At 47.3% G+C, this 22,802-nt stretch overlaps 2 protein-coding genes across 5 annotated transcripts in view; one reads left to right on the forward strand and one right to left on the reverse strand.

The window, feature by feature from the left end:
• DOCK1 (dedicator of cytokinesis 1) overlaps window positions 1–22,802 on the forward strand; it is a 559,970-nt gene that overhangs the window by 225,486 nt on the left and 311,682 nt on the right. The window lies entirely within an intron of this gene.
• The window catches only part of INSYN2A (inhibitory synaptic factor 2A), a 61,577-nt gene that overhangs the window by 4,150 nt on the left and 34,625 nt on the right, over window positions 1–22,802 (reverse strand). For all 3 annotated transcript variants that reach the window (XM_044935251.2, XM_025273844.3, XM_025273843.3), the window contains one exon: window positions 14,071–14,142. In XM_044935251.2, coding sequence (XP_044791186.2) covers window positions 14,071–14,142 — 72 coding nt within the window. The remainder of the gene's footprint in view (window positions 1–14,070; window positions 14,143–22,802) is intronic.

Genomic DNA, 22,802 nt, shown 5'->3' on the forward strand with positions numbered 1-22,802 from the left:
AAGTATTCTTCGACTTGGACATTTAACAAAGAAAACAAGAACCTTGCCATTGAGTCTGTGAGATGTTATGGTATCCAATATGGTAGCGTAGGCACAAAAGAGTCGTTTTGTCAAGGCTAGTTTAGTCCAGGTTTAGTACTGAAAGCGTGTTCTCCAGATCATAACCATCTCAATAGGCCCAAATAGCTTTCGTTTTATTAGATCAGAGGGCGGGCACTAGCATTTCCTGGGCCAACGGTACAATTCTGGTACCTGTAATTATTGAATTCCCATTAAGCATCTACAGTGGGAATCCTGTTATTAACCAATTTATCACACCGCAGAACCAGGTAATCACAGCATAATCTAATCTGAGTCCTTGTTAACAAGATGACTCGACTTAATATGTCAGCTGACTCCTGTCTGGAGTCCCCCGTGCCCGAGAAGCTGCCGTCCAGAGCGGTTTCTTTGTGCAGGGAGTGACCTGGAGTGCCCTGGAGCGAGGTGACCTTGAGCCCGGCACCTCCCTCCCCGTCTGTCGCCCCAGGGGATGGCGCACCTGCCTGTCAGGTGATGCGCCGGCACCCGCCAGGCAAACAGTAGAGCGCCATGCCCTGCGGTCAGGTTGGAATGATGCGAAGGGCTCAGTCCAGGCGGGCTTTTCTCGTTTAGGAGGGAGCTCACCGAGTCACCGGGGCGAGTCAGAAGCAGACAGCTGGCTGGACAGGGCGGTGGCCGAAGGTTAATCGTCTGGCTGACTCTAGCTGACACAGAGCAAAATGTCCCTTCAGTCTCAGCGGCCAAATGGCCAGGATAAAGCCGCACCTGCTGCCCCCCGTTCGCTCAGAGGACTTGGACAGAAGCCAGCGGTGGGCACTCTAGGGCACTTGGACTCTGTGCCCATGCCTCCCTGTTTAACATAGTGAGCGGTCCGGATGGGCCCTGGCAATGGGGATGGGGGCACTGCCTCTGGAGGGGCAACGGCCCTTGCTTTGGGTCTGGACCCTGATCAGAGGGACGCTGCCTGTGAGTGGTGGCGGTGGCGGCTGCGATTGTCCCAGAGCCCGGGTGGGGGGCCGAAGTCACCATGTTACTTTCTCCCCGGCCTGGAGCACGTGTCCTGGCTCAGGGGTGGCGGCCACGCCTCACCCCTCTGTCCCCAGACACACAGGGCCTTCTGACCTTCTAGCACCTTCTGCAAGGTCCCCCACAACCGTCCTTTCTTCTTCCTCTGCACCCACTACCGATGACGCATGATTATGAATTTCGCTCTGTATCATTTTGTCTCCATCCCCTGAACGGAGCCGCTGTGCTGGGGTGAATGCCACCTGTCTCTGCCCCCAGCGCCTACAGCAGGGCCTGAGCTGCGGCAATCACCTGTGTGATGTTTACTGAATTAACACATGAGTCTTAAAACACAAATCCCATAGCAGCTTTCATCCCAGTTGCCCTGGGCTGCTCTGTCTTGGTCGATGATATTGGAGGTGCCCCCGGCTCTTCCCCCTGGCGAGCCCCCTCCTCGTAAAGATAACCAGGGCTTCTCCCCCAGGCAGTGGCGCTGGAGTCCTCTCCCAGTGGAATCTGTGGCCAGGCTGTCTTCTGTCAGAACCTAATTGAAGAAGATTCTGAAACTTCTGTTGCAAATCGCTCACCAGGATCTGTTCAGAGCCTGCTGCCTCCACTTCCACTCCTGATGTTCTCTTTTCTGGGAGAGTCTGCAGTAAGATCTTAGGATGTGTGGGGTGCGAGGGTGCACTGGCCAGTGGCCAGCTGTGCTCTGCGAAAGAGATCCTAGGACCATCTTTTGAGTCCCTTCCCACTTGCCCTGGGGGCTACAGGCCCTGGTGTGGCTTTCGGCAGGATGTCGCTTCTAAGCTCCATCAAGGGTGACGTGCGTCCATCATGTGGTGGGACGTGCCACCCCAGCTCCAGCTCGGAGATGCATCCCCCGGTGTTCCAAGTCTGACCTCTGGGGCTCGCCTCATCTCTTAGGACTCCGTGGGGGGTTACACAGCTTCCTGCCACCTCCGGGGTCTCAGGGTCCAGCCGCACACGAGGCAGGAGGCTGCTGGTGGTGCTGCCCGACTCCTGCAGGCGAGATCTGGTGTCTGTGATGGGCTGTCGAGTGGACGCGTACAGCAGGCTGAGCCCTCACGCCTCCGGAGGATAAGCAGTCTGGAAGAAGTCCTGACTCGGGACGTTCCAAGCCAGAGTGTGAAGGGGCTGGAGCCAAGCCAGCCTCACCTAACCTGCGTGCTCTCTCCTTTGGTCCTGAGTTCAAAGGCAGCCTGCAGACTGTGCTGGGTCATCCAGGAGCAGTCCCTGAACTGTTTACAAGATATGAACCCCTGGGTTCTGTTAGTATTTACCTTTTATATCTCTCTTTTCCTTGCCTGCATCCATCCAGCCAAACGCACATTCTGAGAGCTGAGAGGGCAGTGAAGCCGCACTGGCTGACGTGCCCACTAAAACCTATGGCCACATGTACAGGACTCCCTGTGATGTATGATTAAAGCCAGGGGACACACACCTCACGTCTTTGGTTAGTCTTTGTCTCTTGAAAATGGAAGTTTTATGTATAGGGACTTCACTTACAGAATTATCACTCTGTCCATTTCCAAGGAAATAAAAATCTGCTCTGGACTTCCGGCCGCTCTGGCCACCGGCCCAGGCTTTGTTGTCCTCCCTGCGTCTCTGCCGGGCTTGTAGTAACGCTTCTCCCCACGACGTCACACGATTCTGCGGAGGAGCGTGGTCCTGGCGTCTCTGCAGACACTCTGGTGTCTGCTGCTCCTATAAATACCCGAGCCTTGCCACAGTTGCCTAAGCAAGCTGCTGCCTGCTCCTCGAGTTAATTTAAGGGGAAATGGACATAGAGCATCCTTTTCTCCATCCCCCTGGGGGTAGCCGTGAAGAGTCAAGAGCGGGCGAGTTTGGCTCCCAGGCACTTGTGTGTGTCCTGGACTGGAAGAAAACCTGAGATGTCTGACTTCTCCAATCTTGATAGTGTCAGCAGGGCTCAGTGGGCTGCAGAGCAGAGGCCTCTGTTTTTCATTCTCTTTGCATCAGATCACAGAGTCATCGGGGCTCCGTGCGGCTCTGTCTGACTCACGCTCTGCCACTGTGGATACATCGTGCCACCCTCGGGCACTGGAGCTTCCTGGGCTGGGAAGTGACGGTGGAGATGCCCCCACTGCCAGGGGGCTCCTTGGAGCCACCAAATGTGCATGGAAATTGGGGCAAGCCCAGGGCAGCCAGCTCACTGGGGTGTGGGAAGCCTGTCATCAGTGGGCCTGGGTGGGACAGACAGTGTCCCCAGAACAATACATCAAGTCTGATAGCACCACGGAGGACACAGCATTGTTCAGAGGAAGCTGAAGGTCAGGCGCGTCCCCTTGCAGGCCAGGTGGAGCAGGCAGGTCACTTTTCACTTCTGGGCACTGGTTTACATACACGACCCTGGCTGTGCCTTCAGAGAGTAGAAGAACCAGGACCCAAGACAGCCATCCTCCTCCCAGGACACGTCTCCACGTGACTCCTGGCGAGTCCCATCCAGCCAGCATGTCCAGAATTGCATTGTTTCCCCAGCCTGCTGCTCTGTCCTTCCCAGACTCAGCCGGTGAGCTGGGCACCTTGGCTCTGGCTGGACGTGCCCTTCCCGCCCGCTCCCATCTGCTGGGTCCGGGGCAGCTGCCTCTCAGCAAGCTCCAGGGACTTCCCCTGCCCCCGCAGACCTTCAGCTGTTTTCACTCTGGCTGTGGAAACAGCCGTCCGGTGTGTCTTCTCTCCACCTCGCCCCCACCCTAACCTGATTTCCAAGTACCCGAGCCACCTTAGGGAAACCTGAGACTCCGTGACTGCTCATCCTGTGCACCTAGGTCTCCGTCGCCTCTTCCTTCCATGGATGTTCTAGACCCATCACGTATACCTGCCCCCTCCCTGTCCTGTCCAAACTCCTCTGGACCAACTTCTGAGGGTCTCTACACATGTTCACCAGAGCATTTCTGGCTCATGTTGATCGTAGCGCCTTTTCTCAGTTCTGTGCACTCATCGAGGGATAGGCTGTGTGGACGTCAGCGTCTTCTGTGGTGCCTTTAATACTGTGACAGGCTCAGCACAGAATCTCGGTTTACTGAAATAAACTGATGACCTAAACCTGTATCCCATCAATTCCATTCTCGGCAGAATGCTGCTGCTTTGTTCCCTAGTTATACTCATTAAAAGGGACATACGGGGACTTCCCTGCCAGTTGAGTGGTTAATATTTCACCTTCCGATGCAGGCGATGCGGGTTTGATCCCTGGTCGGAGAGCTAGGATCCATCCCACGTTCCTCTTGGGTCAAAAACACCGAAATGTAAAACGGAAGCAATATTATAACAAATTCAATACTTTAAAATGGTCTATATCAAAAAATCTTTAAAAAATGAACATGTGTACACAGAACGTGCCCATGTTATATACCTGTTATATGTATATGGATCTCATTCTGATCGTTTCCAATATTAAGGCTATGAACATAGAAATGATTCATTATAACGAACCTCTTTTACCACCACTCTCGCACACAGTAGGTGCATGATAAAAGTTTACCGAATCACTGTAAGATTTAAAATACCAGAAATAAATGGGCATTCAGTAATATTAATACCCGAACTATAAGATCTGTCCCCTTTTCATGATATCCTATGGCAAAGAAATTATGGATATAAAAAGCAAAACATTAGCTGGCTAGTCTAGCTATAAATTATACTCTGAAATAGCTAAAATTATAGTTGGACAGTGACCTTTCTGAATACATCCTGTTACGTGTCCTGCCCACACAGGAGAATAGTCATTCCTTTTAGGCTTGGCTGAAGCCCCACCATTGGTATCTTTCTTATCTGTGACTTCCTCTGGAGCAGAAAGACTGATTTACCACCCATGCTGCAGCTAAGAGCTCAAATCTGAGGGCTGGCCAGGTGCACAGGGATGAGGAGCCACGGAGAGGTCAAAGCAGAAAGACTAAATACTGTTTGTAACCTCTACCCATAATAATTTCTTGGATAAGAAAGGGACCAGATCACTAACAAGAGTGGTATCAAGAGTAACTGAGGCCACACTCCTAGCAAGTCATCAAGATCAGAGATTATATTTAGAAGGAGTGGATAAGTATTAAATGTGGACTGCCAATCTGCTGCTGTTCCTGGCCTCAACAAAGAGCACACATTTTTAATTAAAAAAAAAAAAAAAAAAAGAACAAACATCTTTAGGCAGGACATGGATGGTAGGGGCAGTTAAAAGGAGAGAACACAGGACTCTCCAAAATCATTTGCAGTGAGTCCTGCAGGTGCCAGGGTTGAAGTGCCCAGCCAGGTGACCTGAGTCAGGTCGGCCGAGGTCTTGGCCGTCACCATCTTCTGTTCTGATCCCGAGGATGGACAGTCTGCTGCCCAGGGAAGAATGCCTTCTTGGGGTCACAGTGCTTGAGCTAACATGCAAAGCAACCCAGCTCCTCTAAGCCTCCTGAGTTGAAGATGCTCTCAGGAGCTCCCCATGTTCTGACATGAGCAGAGAGAGCCAAGATATGGACCAGTGACAGCTCTTAGCAGACAGACCAGAAGAACATTAGCTTCCGGTGTATGTCCTGTGGTGTCAGCAGTGACCAGCCTGAAGCCCCGAGCTCCCCACTGCCTCTCCAGAGATGTGATGTCTATGGGACCAGTACCTTCAGGGAGGCTGATGGGGGAAGAGTTTCAGCTGAGGGACCCCTGCCAACTCCAGGTGGCTTCTCCTGTCATTGAGTTACCCAGGAACTTTATACGGTCACTGCTTTAAGGACTGGATTCTATATCTACCCCAAAGGAAAATTGCCACGGTCGTCTAAAAAATGAATTACACTGATTTGCTCATGACACTAACAACGTAACCCCTTCACACTGTTTTGGCCATAGATGACTACCTCATTAATTTTGACTTTTGAGGGTCTTAAGAGGAGGGCTGGCAGTATAATTAGCCTTTGCTGAATAAATGTTAACTAATTGCTTTACAAATAATATGTTGAGATGAGTAATCAGTTTTCAATTTTACAGCTGTAATCAGTTACACATTAGAATTTTTGATACGAAAGGTTAGTAAAATGTCACTAAAGATCCTCAAACCTAATCCTTACATACTGGGGGAAAAGAAATAGAATTCTAATAGAACAGACAAAGCTTGGATTACTGGTTTGGGGAATTTTCAGGGAGAATTTTGAGGTCTGTTAAATTACTTTTTTTTTCCTCTCACTTTTAATTTACTTTATTAAAACATATTTCCTTACATCAGAGCAACATCACCTAAGGTATTATATTCTCCAGGGAAATCTGTTCTGTTATCTCTTCCCGCCCCATCACTCACTGTAAATTCTAGGCAAGAGCACTAAGTATTAGACAAAAGGCTAATTTCCTCCACATCAGTTCATGTTGTTTAAGAACTTAATATGCACAAGTGGTGGTAATTGAAGCAGGCCTGGGAAGCCACTTCCACTAAGAGATAATCACTAAATGACAAAGACGGCAAAGATTCCACTCCAAGGGGGCTCTGGACAGGCCAGCACTGGCCCCAGTTCTGCATACAAATGCAATTACCTCTCTTAACAATAAGACTTCATTAGTCTCCAGACGTCCAGTCCTGTTGACTGCCCTGATGGCTGCCACCCTCACCGGCTCCCTTTTTGCAATGCTCTGGGATCAGTGACATTTCCAGGCACGTTTTATGTGGAATCTTTGCAGCCTTCAGATTTATGTTCTTATAGATGATGCAATGAATTTCCATCGATGATTTGAGAAAATGCAAACCGTTAATTCTGTGAAATCCTTGTTTCAGTCTCATAAAATGAGAGTATTTTTCTCGTCTTTCCTGAAATCCTCCAGTCTCTTTGGAGAAGACCTTGTGGAATCTGGGAGCCTCTTTGATAAGCAATTAAAGATTGCAGCACAGTGGAGAGTTCCCCAGCTGCTGTAAGGATGAATGCTATGTGCCAGCCGCAAGCCCTCCCCTTCCATCCTTGGAAATGCTCTGGCTGTTTATCCCCCTGGATCCTTCTGGTTCTTTCTAACCCTCTAGCTTGGAAGATGGGAGAGGTGTTCTAGCATCTAGACCTGCTCTAATGTGGTGCCCCTTCAAGGTGGTCCCATCTCCTGAGTCCGCCATCCCCCCGGCCAGAGCATCCTGGTTTCCTTCGGCTCCCCGTCCCCTGCCTTTCCTCACTGGGCCCGTGGCCCTCACCTTTGGAACAGAAGGCTCCCTGTTGTCACTGCTCTATTGTTATAGGGATCTTATGGCAGGGGTTCTGTGGGGCTGTCTTCAGCCAGCTCACCAGTTCCTCATCTCCTGTTGTCCGGGGCCAAGCCTGTCATCTCCTGGGAGTTCCATGAACAATGCTTGCTGAAGAAATGCATACAAACATTGAATGGAAGGGACTCAAGTATTTTATCACAATGGTGGTTTGAAATTTTGTCTATGCTTGACCATCAGTGGCTCATATCAAAAGATGAAAATATGATATGGACAACAGGGCATCCTGCAAGCTGCCTCCCTCTGGGGTGCTGAAAACAAAGTGACCTGCAGACCAGCAGCGTTCCCTTCCCTTTGGGTGCTGAGCACACCCCGGAATTCACTGCATAATTAGTAGTGTCGCTGCAGGTCAGCCGTGCCGTGGCCCTGAGGATACAGAGAGGACGCAGGTGTGGGCAGCCTCCTCCTCCAGAAGGTATTGATGGTAGGAATTCTAACACTCTACAGGAAGATTTGAAATTCTGGTAAGGCTTCTACTTAATTAATCTGAATCATCATCATCATTATCTTTTAAATCTCGCTTTTATTCCCCCAGAGCCTTTGAATTGAGGCTAGCAGAGGCTCTCCTCATCACAATGCACACATTTGAATTCAGGCCATTTTGTTGTGGTATTATTTTATGAATTTACCACTTCAGTTAAGCAGGGGAAATGGTATGTTGCATTGTTCCTTCTTGAAGCAAAATCTGAACAAAGGATGAGTCATCAGTTAGCATGACTCATCAGATTAGTCTGACAAGAGACTTACGGAGATAGGGTGGGTACAAAGCATTTCAACTGCTTATGAGCAAAGATTATATTAGTAATTTATCCTTCAAACATTCTCTGAAATAATTACAGCCTATTTTGACAGGGAATATGGATGATAAGTCAGAAAAAGTTTTACTACAGAAAACTAAAACTTGTATCTCTTGTTATCTTGTTTCATGCTGAGATGGTCTTCAATTAGAATTTCACAATTGGTCCAGATCACAATGGAAGGAGTGTCATTTTAGAGGGGGGGAAAAAATGTTGTCTTGCTAACCACCTCCAAATTCCCAGGGATGGAAGATGTCACTTTGGAGGCTTGGAGTTTCAACATCTAGGAAGCGGAACAAACCTATTGCCCAAGGATGGAGGTTTGGCTCTATGTAAATTGATTTGCCAATATAGGAATGGATGTTTTCAGTTGAGAAATGCCTGTGAATGCCCAGACTTTTATCTCCAAGTAGACTTGCTGTTGGGTTTCCCAGGTGGCTCAGTGGTAAAGAATCTGCCTGCAATGTAGGAGATGCCAGTTTGATCCCCTGGAGAAGGAAATGGCACCCCACTCCAGTATTCTTGCCTGGGAAATCCCATGGACAGAGGAGCCTGGTGGCCTACATTCCACAGGGTGTCAGAGTCAGACACGACTGAGAGACTAAACAACGTGTTTTCTGTTGAGACTCTCAGATCCATCCATTTCATTATTGTAGACCACTGATTCACAGGATTTCAGAGCTAGAAAGGACCTACCCGACCCCTTTCTGCAGTCCTACAGGACTTAGAGATCTAATGGACACCCCTCCAAAGACCGAGGATGGCAGCTGAGCCCTAACCTCTTGGGGGCCCCCTATCTAAACTTCCGTCCCAGGCAGGTTGATGTCTCCAATCCTTTGCTTGTGGTCTTGGTGGCCCCCTTTCCCCTGAAATTGCTTCAAGATCTTTTGTGCCTTTGATTTTTTTTTTTCCTCCATGCCCTGTATATTTCCGTGGCAGACTTGTTGTTTTATAGAGAAATATGTATCCCTGGCAGAGACACGCGTTTATTCAAGGGCTGTGTTGTTGAATATGCAGGCAGGCAGCCGCATCTTGGACACGACCCCCTTTGCGTGTCCCTGGGCCAAGTGTTACTGGCAACACGGTGGATTCTTACACAGCTCAGAGAGAGTAATTGGTTTTCGGGTGAAAAGCAATGTGTAAATGCAAGACAGGTGGGGTCAAATTCATTGACCTCCAGGGTTCTGGGCCTGCCAGCACGCAGGTATGACAAATTGCAACACGGAGAGACTGGCAGCTGTTAGGGCTCCTCGTGTTCACCCGGGCTCTGGGACAACCACAGGCTCTGACGTTGGAGGAGGTCTTCATTTTGAAACTCCTTTCACCTCTTCAGTCCTGAGATGCCACAGGCATCCTATGGGAAGGACCCAGAAGAGCAGCAGAGATGGTGGTCGGGGGCCCCTAGAGCGTTCCTGAAGTCTAGGGTGCAGGCCCTGGTAGCTGAGGACCTGGCTGCCGGAGCCAGGCATGGAGCCAACTGCAGAGACTCAGAGCTGGAACCTGTCTCCTCCCGATGGCCTTGTCTCTACAGAGGTACTTGCCGGAATTGATGGAGGGGCGTTGCAGTTTCTTCCATGAGAAAAGAGGCACTTCTTTCTTAAAGCCTTTGCAATTTGGACAGTTCCTCTGGCTCACCTCCGAGATGTCTGCCTGTCCAACTGCAGTGTAGCAGGGTCACCTGGACAGGTGAGTCCTTCTGCCCTATTGAGTTCTGGATGCTTTTCTGTCAAAGAAACCTCTATTCTTCAGGGAGCATATGACATTTGAGGATTGACAGGGCTGACGAACACGAAGACGTCATCTGGCTGAATCCCCCCTTCTTCCCCAATTGCCATGCTTTTTTTGGCAAAAGAGAACCGTGAGGGAAGGCTCCTATCTGGGTGTGTCAACAGCTGCCGGTTAGCACTCTTGTATCCGTCTTCGGCGCTCTGACGGCAGTGTAAGAACCGGAGCAGCCGCCACCACCGTGCCCCCGGCACGGTGTTGCCACCCACCTGGGGCTGGATGCTCCTGGCAAAGAGACTTCTCTGTCTTGTGTCCCTGACCCTCTGTCCTCACTTCTCCAGCTGTGCGCTCACCAAGAGGATGCTGGGCTTGGATCTGCGTATGCTGTTTGTTCTCACCATCGAAATGATGTAATTTATCTGAGTGTTACATAAACCACTGAAATACACTGGAGGCAAGAGAGAATTATTTCTGTGGGTGAAATGCTCTGGAATGAGGAGGCTGCTACCAAGTACTGCGTGTGACAGACGGAGGGGTGGATCGACACCCAGAAGGCTCCTGAACTCAGATGCTGTCTCAAGACCACGTTCCACTGCAGGGAAGCGGGTGTGGTTCGTGGCAGATAACTCGGAAGTCTAGCCGGGGTGACCACAGGCACAGAAGACATCTGGTCCTCACCTCAAAAGACTGGCATAACCTTAAATGTGAGACCCCAAGTTTTATGATTCAAATTCAAACAACATGCTTATGATTTCATTTTTGATGGGTGTTCCAATTAGTGGACCAGAAGTGGGCTTTCTCCTCTTATCATCTCTAGCGCTCAGAAAACTCTTGCTGATGTTAATAACCCATGTTGAGAGTAACTGTTCAATTTTAGGGTTATAATTTTAAGTTATATCCTCTATAAAGTGATAGGAAAATTGGGAAACAGTTTGATGAGTATCTGTGTTCGACTTAGTAATAATATGGAGATTTCTCTTTGAATTTGTAGCACGAAGACTGCTTTTGTAGGGCAGTGGGAGTCCAGCTGAAATGTTACTATTAAGCCTTCAGAATAACTTCCCTTTGCAGCAGAAGTTCGGGTGTCAGAAAATTTTGTTTTTGTTGATCACTCTGTTGGGCCTCCCTGCTGGCTCAGTGGTAAAGAATCTGCCTGCCAGTGCTGGAGACACAAGAGACGCAGGTTCAGTCTCTGGGTTGGGAAGATCCCCTGGAGTAGGAAACGACGACCCACTCCAGTATTCTTGCCTGGAGAATTCCATGGACAGAGGAGCCGGGCGGGCTACAGTCCATGGGATCCCAAAGAGTCGGACATGGCTGAGCAACTGAGCATGCACCCACATGTGCTAACGGAGCATTTTAAAATACTTTCCCAAAAGAGAGATCGAAAACTCCAGTTTTTCTCTAGTCCTGCCTCTCCTGGGATGCTCAGTGCGCTTAGGGAGCTGACAGTTGGGTGGTGTGGCTGGTGAGGGCGCCCACTCTGCCCAGTTCCTGAGGTTGCAGGCCACCTTCTACCATCACGTCTTTGATGATGAGGTCTCTGTGAGTAGGTGCATGTTTCCTCAGTGCGCAGGGGATGAGCCAAGTGATTGCAACCCCTCTACCGGGTGAGTGAGTCTTACTGCTGCTGCTGCTAAATCACTGCAGTCTTGTCCAACTCTGTGCGACCCCATAGATGGCAGCCCACCAGGCTCCTCTGTTGCTGGGATTCTCCAGGCAAGAATACTGGAGTGGGTTGCCATTTCCTTCTCTACCACATGCATGCATGCTAAGTCGCTTCAGTCGTGCCCAACTCTGTGCGACCCTCTGGACAGCAGCCCACCAGGCTCCTCTGGACACAAGATTCTCTAGGCAAGAATACTGGAGTGGGTTGCCATTTCCTTCTCCAAGTGAGTCTTACTAAATTTTGTTAAATTCTTGTGATGCTGGAACTCCCAGTTCTTATGAAAAATTTGTCATTGGCCTGTATCCTGGGGTTCATACAGCTTGCTGAGTGAGCCACATCTAAGCAGTAACCCCTCAAGGCTAATTCCTACACTTGATTGTTGAATCATTTTGAATATCACTTTTTTTTTTTAATGTAAGTTACTTCTGGATATACAGCTAAATTTATCCAAATTACCTCAGTTACATTGAATAGTGTCCAGATACGTTCTTCTTTCAATCACCCACAACATGTTCAATGGGTTTATGTCATCAAGCTCACTTTCCAAATCTGTGACCACTCTGCTCTGTTGCATGGAGACTGGAGGCGTTTCAGCTCCCGAGTGGCAAAAGCTAACTGGTGAAGATATTTCTGCCAGGAGCTCTCAATTCTTCGTTTCTTTCCCTAATTGACTGGTTGAGTGAAGGCGTTTCATTTTATGTCACTTACATCCCTTCACTGTTGGACTCAAAGCTCTCTCCCATAATATGAATGTAGTGAAAAGACATCTCTGTAGGTTTATAGTCAGAGTGCTTGACTTCTCTTGCATGGGGGCTTCATTTTCACCTCCTTGTTAATGGTGGGGAGCCACCAGGCATCTGAGAGGCTGGGCCAGGGCTGCTGCAGGGGGCTGGGCTCCCTGCAGGCGGCCCCGAGGCCTTAGCAGTTAGGGTGTGCCTTTTGCTAGCCCGGAACCAGGCTTTGTAAGGCAGGCTTTCTCAGGCGTGGCACAGTTGACATTCTGGGTGGGCTGACTCTTTGTCGTGGGAGCTGCCCACGTGTTATAGGATGTCAGCAAGCTCTGACTTCTAGCTAGTCGATGTAGCATGTCCCAGTTGTGACAGCTGAAAGCGTCTCCCTCCATCAAGCATCTCCCTCCATCCTTGCAAAAAGTCCTCTGAGAGGCAAAACCCCTCTGGGTTGAGAACCTCTGTCCTCTGAGAGGCAAAACCTCCCTGGGTTGAGAACCTCTACGATGGGACCGGAGCTCCTGTCTGCCCTGTGCTTTCTTCTGCCGCAACCACAGTGGTCACGGTGATCCAGCTCGACTTGGAAAGAGCCTGGGGCCCCATCTGGGATGCGCTGTCTGGACTGGAGACTTGGTGGGACCACGACTGTGTGGACGCGAGCTTCCTGCCATTATTAAGACATTTATACCCTTTTCCTGTCTCCACTTTCTTGATAAGAGAGTGGTAACTGTGAAGATCTCTTTAGAAGGGTTTTTTTTTTTTTTCCTTTGGTTGAGATTGGGGTTCCTTTACACATTCTTAGAGATATAACTATATAGCTTCTTTTTATTCTTGATAATTTGGCAATTAACTAAAATTGTTCTTCAGGGTTAATTTTTTTTAAATGAACAAAATCATAACATCTCTTATTACTCTCATATTTTGCTTATGAAAATTACATTTCCAAAAAGAAAAAAAAAAACAAACAAACCAAAAAAGTAGTAAGTTCTCTGAAGGTCGTGATTGTGTCTTAAAATCCCAAATTATTGCCAAAAGCCTAACATGGTTTTTGCTTGTTGAAAGTTCCTGCTGAATTCTTGTCAATGTGAATAATCTAAATATACTTGGAATAGAAAAATGGTAAGACCAGACACAGAGCCCTGTGCTTTGTTGCTCAGTCATGTCCAACTCTTTGCAACCCCGTGGACTGTACCCACCAGTCTCCTCTGTCCATGGGGATTCTCCAGGCAAGAATACTGGAGTGGGTTGCCCTCCTGCAGGGGAACTTCCCAACCCAGGAATCAAACTGGGGTCTCCCGCCTTGCAGGCGGATTCTTTACCAGCTGAGCTGCAGGGAAGCCCTAGACAGGGGATTATTTCCCAAGGAACCCAAGTGCCACAATCCTGCTGAGTTCGCAGGAAACAGACCACATACTGGATTTTCTGTGGTTCTCGTAGCACATACATGGTTTGCACACTGCGATTTCTGTGGTATTCTTCGCACATACAGTGTGGTTTGCAGCCTTTGATCTATACCGTCTGAAGGGCTTATATTTCATAGCCATGCCAGAACACACAGAACAGTGTTCACGACTATCGATTCTGAGGGAACAAGCCATCAAACTTACACCAATTTCGGAAACGCCGCTAAGATGCATTTGCAAGATACACGGGTTCACGCTCTCCCTCACCCCATGACTCTCTGCCTGAGGTTGCTTATTTAGAAGCTGCCTAGAATTAAGGTCAGGAAAGGCTCTTGACTTTTTTTTTTGTCTGATGTCATCATCCCAGCGGGGTCCCAGACGATTCTTGTGTCCGTGGGTAAACATCATTTGTCACTCAAAATAACAAAGCGGGAAGAGGAGAACGTCGACGTACCTATAGATAATGCACGCGCTGTTCCTGCATGTGTCACAGTTGGCTGTGTCTTGCCCGGTCCGATACGAAAGCCTACAAGACAAGAACAGGAGAGCATTACACGTGGCGGCTGCTGGCCCCTGGCCTCTCGAGAGCACGCGGCTCCCATCAGGCGCTTTCCCACTGCCGTCGCGCCTCATGGGAGTGGAGACAGCGCCAGGCGTCTCCCACTTGGCTCCGGTCTCTGCGTGCATTGTATGCAGCCAGGGCAACCACTGCAGCTGCTATTTAAATTAAAATCTAGGATGTGAACACAACCTAGCGGATGAGGCAAAGAATCTGATTTTGTTATAAGCAAGGGGAATTGGGGATGTTTCAGGGCAGTGATATTCATGGCATTTTAAAGAAACTTGAAAAGGAAACCAGCCTCAGATCTTCTTGATCTGATGGCTTGTTTCTGCCCCACAATCTCTTCACCCTCCAGAGGAGGGGTCTGCAGACTATGGCCCTCAGGTGAATCCCGCTCTCGGCCTGATTTTATCCAGCATGCTAAGATTGGATTTTACGTTCGTAGATGGTTTTAAAAAATGAAGAATATTTGGAACATGTGAAAACTTGTGAAATTAAAATTTCAGTGTTCATAAAGTTTTAAATTTTGAAAGTAAAAAATGGTGAAAATTCTTACGTAAAGAGCTACAATATCCTTGGTCTGCAAATTCCAGAATACTCCCTCTCTAGCTCTTTAGAGTAAAAAATGTGCTGACCTGCGTGGCAGCATATCGGATGCCTTGTCAAGCCTTCTGACACCCTCTATGGCTGTGTTCTCTGCTGAGCCTGTCAGAGCTCGGACTAGACATTGTTGGAGGCGTGGTAGGGCAGTGTTCCCCGTCCTCTCATTAAAATGATGGAACCTTATTCATTTATTTTTTGGGGAGTATATTCTGGAAAGGTGTACAGCCGTTAAGACTTTCTTTGGCAAACTTTTTATTTTGTTTTGAGGTAGAGCCAATGACCGTGTTGTGATAGTGGACAGCGAAGGGACTCAGCCGCCCATCTACATGTATCCATTCTTCCCCCAAGTCTCCTGCCATCCAGAGCCCTAAAGATTTAATGAGAAGATTTTCTTGAGTCTTCCTCAGTCCAGTCACCCCAAAAAAGCTAGTCTGGGGGAGCTTTCATGATGTTTTTCCTGCCACTTTGACTGACCTATCCTCTCTCTTACTTTTCATGTGCAGGCCTGTTTTATTCTGAATATTGCTTTGTACCAAGGGACAGACATGATAACCAGAACCTGTTAGATTAGTAGCAGAAGCAGGGCTTCCATCTGAATTGGCTTAGACACACACTTTGGGGGCACATTTACATTTGGAGAGCGACTCAACATAATAATAGTGCCCAGAAGGTTTTCTGTCAACACGGAGAGGGGATATTTTGATCACCTTCCCTGTGTAAACCTCTCTTTCCACACGTCATGGGTTTTGAATTGAAACTCACTTTTGTTTTCCTCATTATGTTTGGTGTTACATAAACATTTGACAAAAGGATTTTTCCCCTCCATGCTGTGTTTTCACAGTGAGCTTTGCTAAACTTGAACTTGACCTCTGAGTTCTGTGCATTGTGTTTATTAACCAAGTGACCACATTCTGTCCTATGGGGTCGCCAGTCTCTGCGATCCATGATATTTGAGCCACAAACGGAGTCGCCCTGTGGCTGCGTTTGTGTTGACCTCCGTTCCCCACAGTGGGCACCTTTGAATGCCCCCCTGGGGTCTCTTCCTGCCCCCTGGGCTTTGTCAGGAGGGGAGCAGGAAAGGGCTTGTGCCTCGTACTTCCCCTCTTTCCTTAGCCCTTTCCTCCTGACAACAAACGCCAAGGGTACATTCTTCCTGAGCTTTCCTCCCTGACTCTAGATTGTCACACTCACACCAGGTTGCTCCCCGTCAGACACTGACCTCCATTCTCCCATGCCTTATCATATGTAACAGGCCTTTCTCCATCCCACTGGTTTTTCTGGAGCTCGGCCCTAAGCTCACGTCTCACCACGGTGGCTGTGTGCAGTGTAATGAGCACAGGACTTGAGCACACATCTAGCAGTGACGCGTCTGCTGCAGGACCTGCGGTCCTGCTGTGAGGCTGGGCTGCACCTCTGCCTACTGCAGTAGTGTAAGCTAGCCACCAACCGGGAAGAGGGAGCATAATGGTTGTCTGTGTCACATTCTAAAGGTTAGGATTTTAAAGGAAGACAGAGGACACCAGGGGCATTTCCTAACCATTATTAGAGGGGCACTCTTACTTGACTCTGCAGAACGTCCAACTTCCACGCTTGCAGAACCTTCCTGCTCAAGACCTCAGGACAGATCTCAAATCGCCATCAATTCTCATCAGCACCACACCCCTTCCTCGCCCAGGAATGTGGAGTTCCCAAGTGTCTCACTTACATTAGAGCCTTGAGTCCTGCAGTTAATTACGCTAGCTCATTTTACAGAGGAGAATACAGCACCACTTCAGGTCTGGGATCTCATTATTCTTAGACCCCGGGCTTCTGATGCTCTGTGACCTGCTCCAACCTTGGGGCCTGTGTCCTGCACTGTGTGTAACTGGCAGCTTGGGGTGGTCAGTGAATCCAGCAGCGACGGGACAGAGGCTTCGGGCACCCGAAATGCCAGAGAACTGTCTTCCCGGACCTTGGGGCTCTTCAGTGATAAACTGCTCTTTTTAAAGACCTTTCCGAACATACTGTTCTTATCACTTTGTAAAAAGCACACAATTTTGCGCTGTTATAGTCAGTAGGCAAATAGTTATTAAGTGCCTATTAGGTGTCAGACCTTACTCTGCCTACCAAGGAGACATTCTGGAATAAGATCGAGTCCTTGTCCTCAGGAAGCTTAAAACAGACTGGGAGAACCAGATGGGTGATGTGTAAACAGATGGATGAATGAAAGAAAGGGTTTGGATGCTGCTCTGTTAAGGACATGTTGTGGGAGGGTGGCTTTGGCTCACACAACGAGGACCTTGCATCTGGGTAGAGAACTGGGTGATAATAAAAGAGCAGGTAGTCATCTCCAGATCTAAAGATGAGTTTTGCAAACAAAAGGACCATCACTTGTGAACATCATAATGGGAATGATGTTGGCATGTCTGCAGAACAGAAAAAGAGCCAGTGTGGCTGGAAAATCAGGAGCACACGAGAGAGGAGGGAGGTGAGATCAGATCATGTAAAATAGGAAACTCTCTGGACATCTGCTTTACATGTAATGGGAAGCCACTGTGTTCTTATACGTAGAGCCCAGGATGACACAGAACCTATTTCCTCTTAACTTTAACGCTTACTCTTCTCCTTCTAAAATATCATTTTCATTCAATTTCCTTTTTCTTCCTTCTTTTCTTTATAACCCATCCTAACTCACTCATTCCTGAAATACAGCATGGTGTGCTGATGTTTGTTGATTAGAAGCAAGTGAGTCATAATATCTACTTTATAGGGAAACATGTCTGTGGTCACTTTTTTTTTTTAAGCTAATTTAAATGAAAAATTGGTGGTCCATCAAATTTCCACCGTACATGAGAAGTATTTTCAGGATCTCATTGCCATGAACTTTCCTTGGGAAGACCCTTCAAGATGTTTGTTTTGGACCTTTTGTTTTTGAAGGGGTTCAGATGGTTGGAGTCCAAAAATGTAGTTCATAAAAATGGCTATCAATGAGAGATTAATTTGTGGATAAAAGTTAAAGTGTTGCCCTTGTATCCTGTGGTTAAGTCACAGGCTGCCTTCAGTAGCTGTTGTCAGTCAAGGTATGTCCACTGCAGTTTTATTAAACACGAGAGTGTTTTTTACAGAGGACTGAATGTGTGTAATCTAGTGTGCTTATTGCTTTGATAATCCATCTAATTGTCCTTGGGGCTTCCAAGATGTAGGGTTTGGCTTCGCTGATAATTTTATGGTCAAAATAATGATTGTGTTGCAGCATCTGAATGAATGTGTTCTCCAAATGCAGACCAAACAGATAAGTTCTTTCTACAGGACAGGGAACACAGAGTGCCATTATGGAATGTCCCTGTTTTCCTTCTCACTTGGAAACAAGTCATAAAAGCAATACTTGGAATGATTATCTTTGTGGATGGCCATTGCCATGAAGAGAAGCAGTCCAGAAACTGAGCTGCTGGGGCAGATACTTCTCCAGAGATGGTATGGCTAGAGGTCTTTTGTGGTTAGAAGTTTGGAGAAGAGAGAGCTCAGATCATTGATACCACAGCTGCAGAGGAAGAACATCTTGATCAAAAATGACACATTCTGTCTCACACATTAATTGCTATCTTTATAAAGCTCTCTTCTCTTTTATTTTGAAGAACTTATACCTTTGGTAGGTTTATAACCCACATCTGCCATAATGCCTGGTACACTCTGGGTGTTTGGTCGGTATTATTTTATTAATCAAATAAGGCAGTCAGTCTCTGTGTTCCCATATTGAAGTCCAGTAACAGAAAAATCTATGGGAAAAAATCCAACTAAGTGCAATAAGCAAGTGAAATGTATAAATTATGAACATTTGGTCCTCACTTACTTCCTAGTGTGAGCCTCTTTGGATCCCAATGATAAGCACGTTTATTGTAAACGTGGAGGGTTTTTTTTTTAATGCACTGATCTTTACAACACTTGCTGTTTATTGTCCCTTTACAGTTAGCTGCCATTTGTTAGTATTCCCTGTACTCAACCATGTGTACTACCTGGGGAGGTACGGAGAGAGGCAGGTGCTGAAAGTATGACATTCAGCACCAAGGACAGCGCCAAGAGTCCAAGCTGCTTTATTTTCTGTTTCTCTGACCTCCTGACTCCCATCCTTGCAGATCACAGTTCTATCCCAGGGACATTTCTGGAACCCTGACCCTCTCCTTGCCTGATGCCCTTTGGACACTCACTGGTCAGGGTGGGCTTTATTGAAAGGTAAAGGACACTAGAGCCAAGTTAGGAAATTAATAGGGATGCAAAAGCATGGACTTGGTTGATAGCTGACAGAAGAGGGATTATTGTTCTTGATTTCTTAAAGCAGAAGGCTTTACTCAAGCTAATTTTACAAAGCAGTTTTGGTGGAGTCCAGTTTGAGAGTCATTTCCACTTCTGCTTTGTAGTGAAACAGATTTCTTCAGAAGACCTTGCTGTACTTTAAAGAAAGTATAACGAATGTCCGTTATAGAAGACAGCACGGAACTCTAGTTAGGGCACCCCCTTTTGAAGAAAACATAGGGTCTTCCTTTCTTTTATGGTCTAAAATATTTAGGTTTAATTCAGAATGCATCTCACCAGTTTCTCTAGCTACCTTTGGCTTCTGCAGACATCTGCCCCAATTCTTTTTTCCTCCAAATCATTAGTTGTCATTATAAAAAATTCCTGAATGTAAAAATATACTTTTGCCCATTTATATAAAATAGACGGCACTGCTAACAATTTAGGGTCTGTAAGTCTTCTGTTATTCTTGTTGCAGATCAACAACAAAAGAGACAAGAAGGACTGGGATTTAAAAAAAAGAAAAATGAAGAAGGGGTGGCAAAGGGCAGAGCTGGTGTGGCAAGTTTTATAACAAAGCCATAGGAATGATCAAGGCAGAAAGATGTCAGCCAGCTTCCGCCTGAGCTGGACCACGGCTGTGTCCTGGGAGGTAGGGATGAGGAGCCGGTGACAGGCAGCATCTGCCTTTTCATGAAGGCCTCACAGGGAGATCTAAGATACCAGAGCCCTGGGGGGTAGGAGAGGGTGCTGCGAAATGTCAGAGAAAGGTCACGGAAGGCTTTCTTCCTGGCCCCATATCCGAGTGGCTCAGTGTCTCTGAGACCTTGAAGATGGGGCCTGAGACGAGACTGACAACTGCGTGTCTCTACCGTCCCCCGCCCCCCAAGAAAACTGTTTGGTGAAAAGGTCAGGAAAAGGAAAAAAAAAAGATGTCTCTGACTGTGCCTGCTATCAGAAGCAAAGTTCCAACAAAGTTAAAAGCGTCTCGGGAGGAGCATGGCTGGCAAGTGGGAATGATTCTGTGGTAGTGAATAGTGATCACGGGCACTGGATTGACTTTCCCGCGTGCTTCTCCTGCCACGTCCCTCAGCCCTGTTTTCTCCAGAAGATCTTAAATTCCAAGGAAAATTCTCTTCCCGTGTTTCCCCGGGGACTTGTGGATGGAGTGTTTGGTTTTAGGTTTCAGAAAAGCATCCTCCTCTCAACCAGCATCACTGGTGTGTAAGCATCACCCGGGCCCTCCTCCACCTCGGCTTCGGGGCACAGGACACAGGCACAGGTGACCCTGTTGCCAAGTGGTTCGTCTTTTAAATGACGTGGTGATTTACAGTAAGTTCAGATCTCCTAGCATGTGAGCAGAAGACATGTGTGCTAAAATCAGGATGTGGTCCTTTAATTGGGGTCTTCAAGACACTGGTTACATAGCGTATTGAAGCTGTCACTTTGAATTAACTCAAAGCTGTGTGTTAGGCTCTTTGCTTAGACAGTGGTCACTGCTCTCAGTGATCATTTTATGCCCCTGTTTAATTTATTCTCCTAATTTTGATCTTTCTGGTTCTTTCTCACTGTGTGCCAAAAACTTTTTTTTTTCCTTTCCTTATTCTAGGCCAGGTTTGTGCTCCAGCTGCGCTTTCTTGATAACTGAGCCATCATTTATATCAGCATCTTAAAGGGCTTTTCTGCTTAATAGTCTCAAAGTGACATTAATTTAGAGGCATTAAGTGATACCTCTGTTTTTGTTGGGGGAAATGAAATTTCAAAGAGTCAGGCTCAGCAGTTTTCACAGACCCTCTCCTACGTTTTAAGCCCACCTTTGCCAGTAGTTTTGGCTGTTTTTTTAAGTCTGAGTTCTCACTAGGAATTTGCCAGATTGTGCCCTAAAATTGTAGTTAGTTCCTGTATCAGCTGTTGGGTGGTTCAAGTGAGTCTGGAATTTCCTCATTTATCTATGGAAACTCAATTATATCTATTGTATTCACTTGAGCTACTAAGTGCCAGGATTTGGGGAACATCCAATGTAAATTTGTTGAAAAAACATGAAGTCGATTTTCCTAACAAACACCAAGAACACCCACTGGTCAACAGAAGGCAGTACTGGCCTTCATGGTGATGGTCGGACTAGGTCCCCTTTTTTCCAGTAGCTGAGAGGAGCCTTTTTCTAGCCAGTGGCAGGTTTGCTATGTTAGGCTGAGCAATTCTTTGTTCATTAGTGGCCTAGAATCCCCAAGCTGACAAAGCAGTGTGTTTTAAAAACTGAGGTTGCGTTTTGAGAAACAGACCAACAGTGACCCCCCAAACCTTCGCGCCACCCTCTGCTTTCCCCCGCCTTTAGCCATGTCTAAGTGGATCAGTTGTTTTGAACCCTTCTGAGAATTCTTTACGTCTGCCATCAGTCTTTGCCATCACCTGCTCTTCAGGTCCCCTTTAGCCAGCTCCCAGTGACTTCCTTCCACCAGAACTCCTAGCATTTGGTACTGTCCTGGCACACTTTGTCTTCTTCTCTGTTTGCCCAGCCAAAACCTGGCTTGCCAGTCACGGGAGAGGTGGCAATCAAGGTTTAAGATACACGGAATGGTGAATGACAGAGCAAATGAAATGTTTTGGGAAGGTAACTTTGTCTCAGTCGGTCTATGAGGGTTGATCTCTGTTTCAGTGGAGTTTGGCAGCTCTTCCTTGACATTTACAGAAAATGTTAAAAGACCCGTGTTTCCATACTCATTGCGATGAGTATGGTAGAGCAGTGACTGCATTAGCGTTTCCTGATTATAATGGCTGCATTGTCTGTATTTAGAGTTTCAGCCAGCAGTCACTTATTCTAGGACCCTGGTTTCTCTCTTCCCCTTCTCTACTGCCTGTAGGCATGAGGTCAGAGAGTAAGGCCAGCACCATTAACTACCGGCTTCCTCTTTTTTCTGCTCTGGACTTCTTTTTTTGTAGAAAAGGGTTCTCATTGAGATTTAAGGATATCAAATACTTCTTTCCAGACACACTCATGTGATCCCCCCTGAGTTTGAATATGTATGTTCCAGAGGTCATTTGTATAAAATAAGAGTTGCTCTGGTTGAAACCATTAAAGGAGATCTGTTTTTGGAGTCCCATGTTAGAAGGAATAATCACTCTATGAACTAGATTCTTGGATTTTACAGCATTCTGTGTTGAGTCTCAATACAGCCAGAAAAAATTTCACGGCTGGCCTGGGAACCCCAACAGCATGTATGATTTTGGTTTTTTGCAAATTGCTCTGTGGTCCAAACAAGTTACTTAGAAATGATGTTTTTGGAACATAGCCCAATCACAGCTTGAGCTGGATCTTTTGCCTTCCACTTCTCCTTCTAATCCCTCATCATCTTACTCTTAATTTTTTTCCACTGGACGGTGAAGTTCTCAGAATTATACATGCACCGTTCTCCCAGTCAGGAACTGAGATGTGGACTCTTGATGAACTAGCTCTTTATGTAAACCCCATATGAGCTTATTAAACACATCTGGGTAATTTTCAGTAATCATGGTTATTTCTATGTAGTGTCCTGCTTGGGGTTTCACAGGTGGTACAGAGGTAAAGAATCCGCCTGCCAAGGCAGGAGATGCAGGTTCGATCCCTGGGTCAGGAAGATCCCCTGGAGGAGAAAATGGCAACGCACTCCAGTATTCTTGCCTGGATAATTCCATGGACAGAGGAGCCTGGTGGGCTCTATAGTCCATGGGGTCAAAGAGTCGGCCGTGATTGAGCGAGCACTCATGCAGTGTTC

This window comes from Bubalus bubalis, chromosome 23 (assembly GCF_019923935.1).
Source record: "Bubalus bubalis isolate 160015118507 breed Murrah chromosome 23, NDDB_SH_1, whole genome shotgun sequence".
Classification (NCBI taxonomy): Eukaryota; Metazoa; Chordata; class Mammalia; order Artiodactyla; family Bovidae; genus Bubalus; species Bubalus bubalis.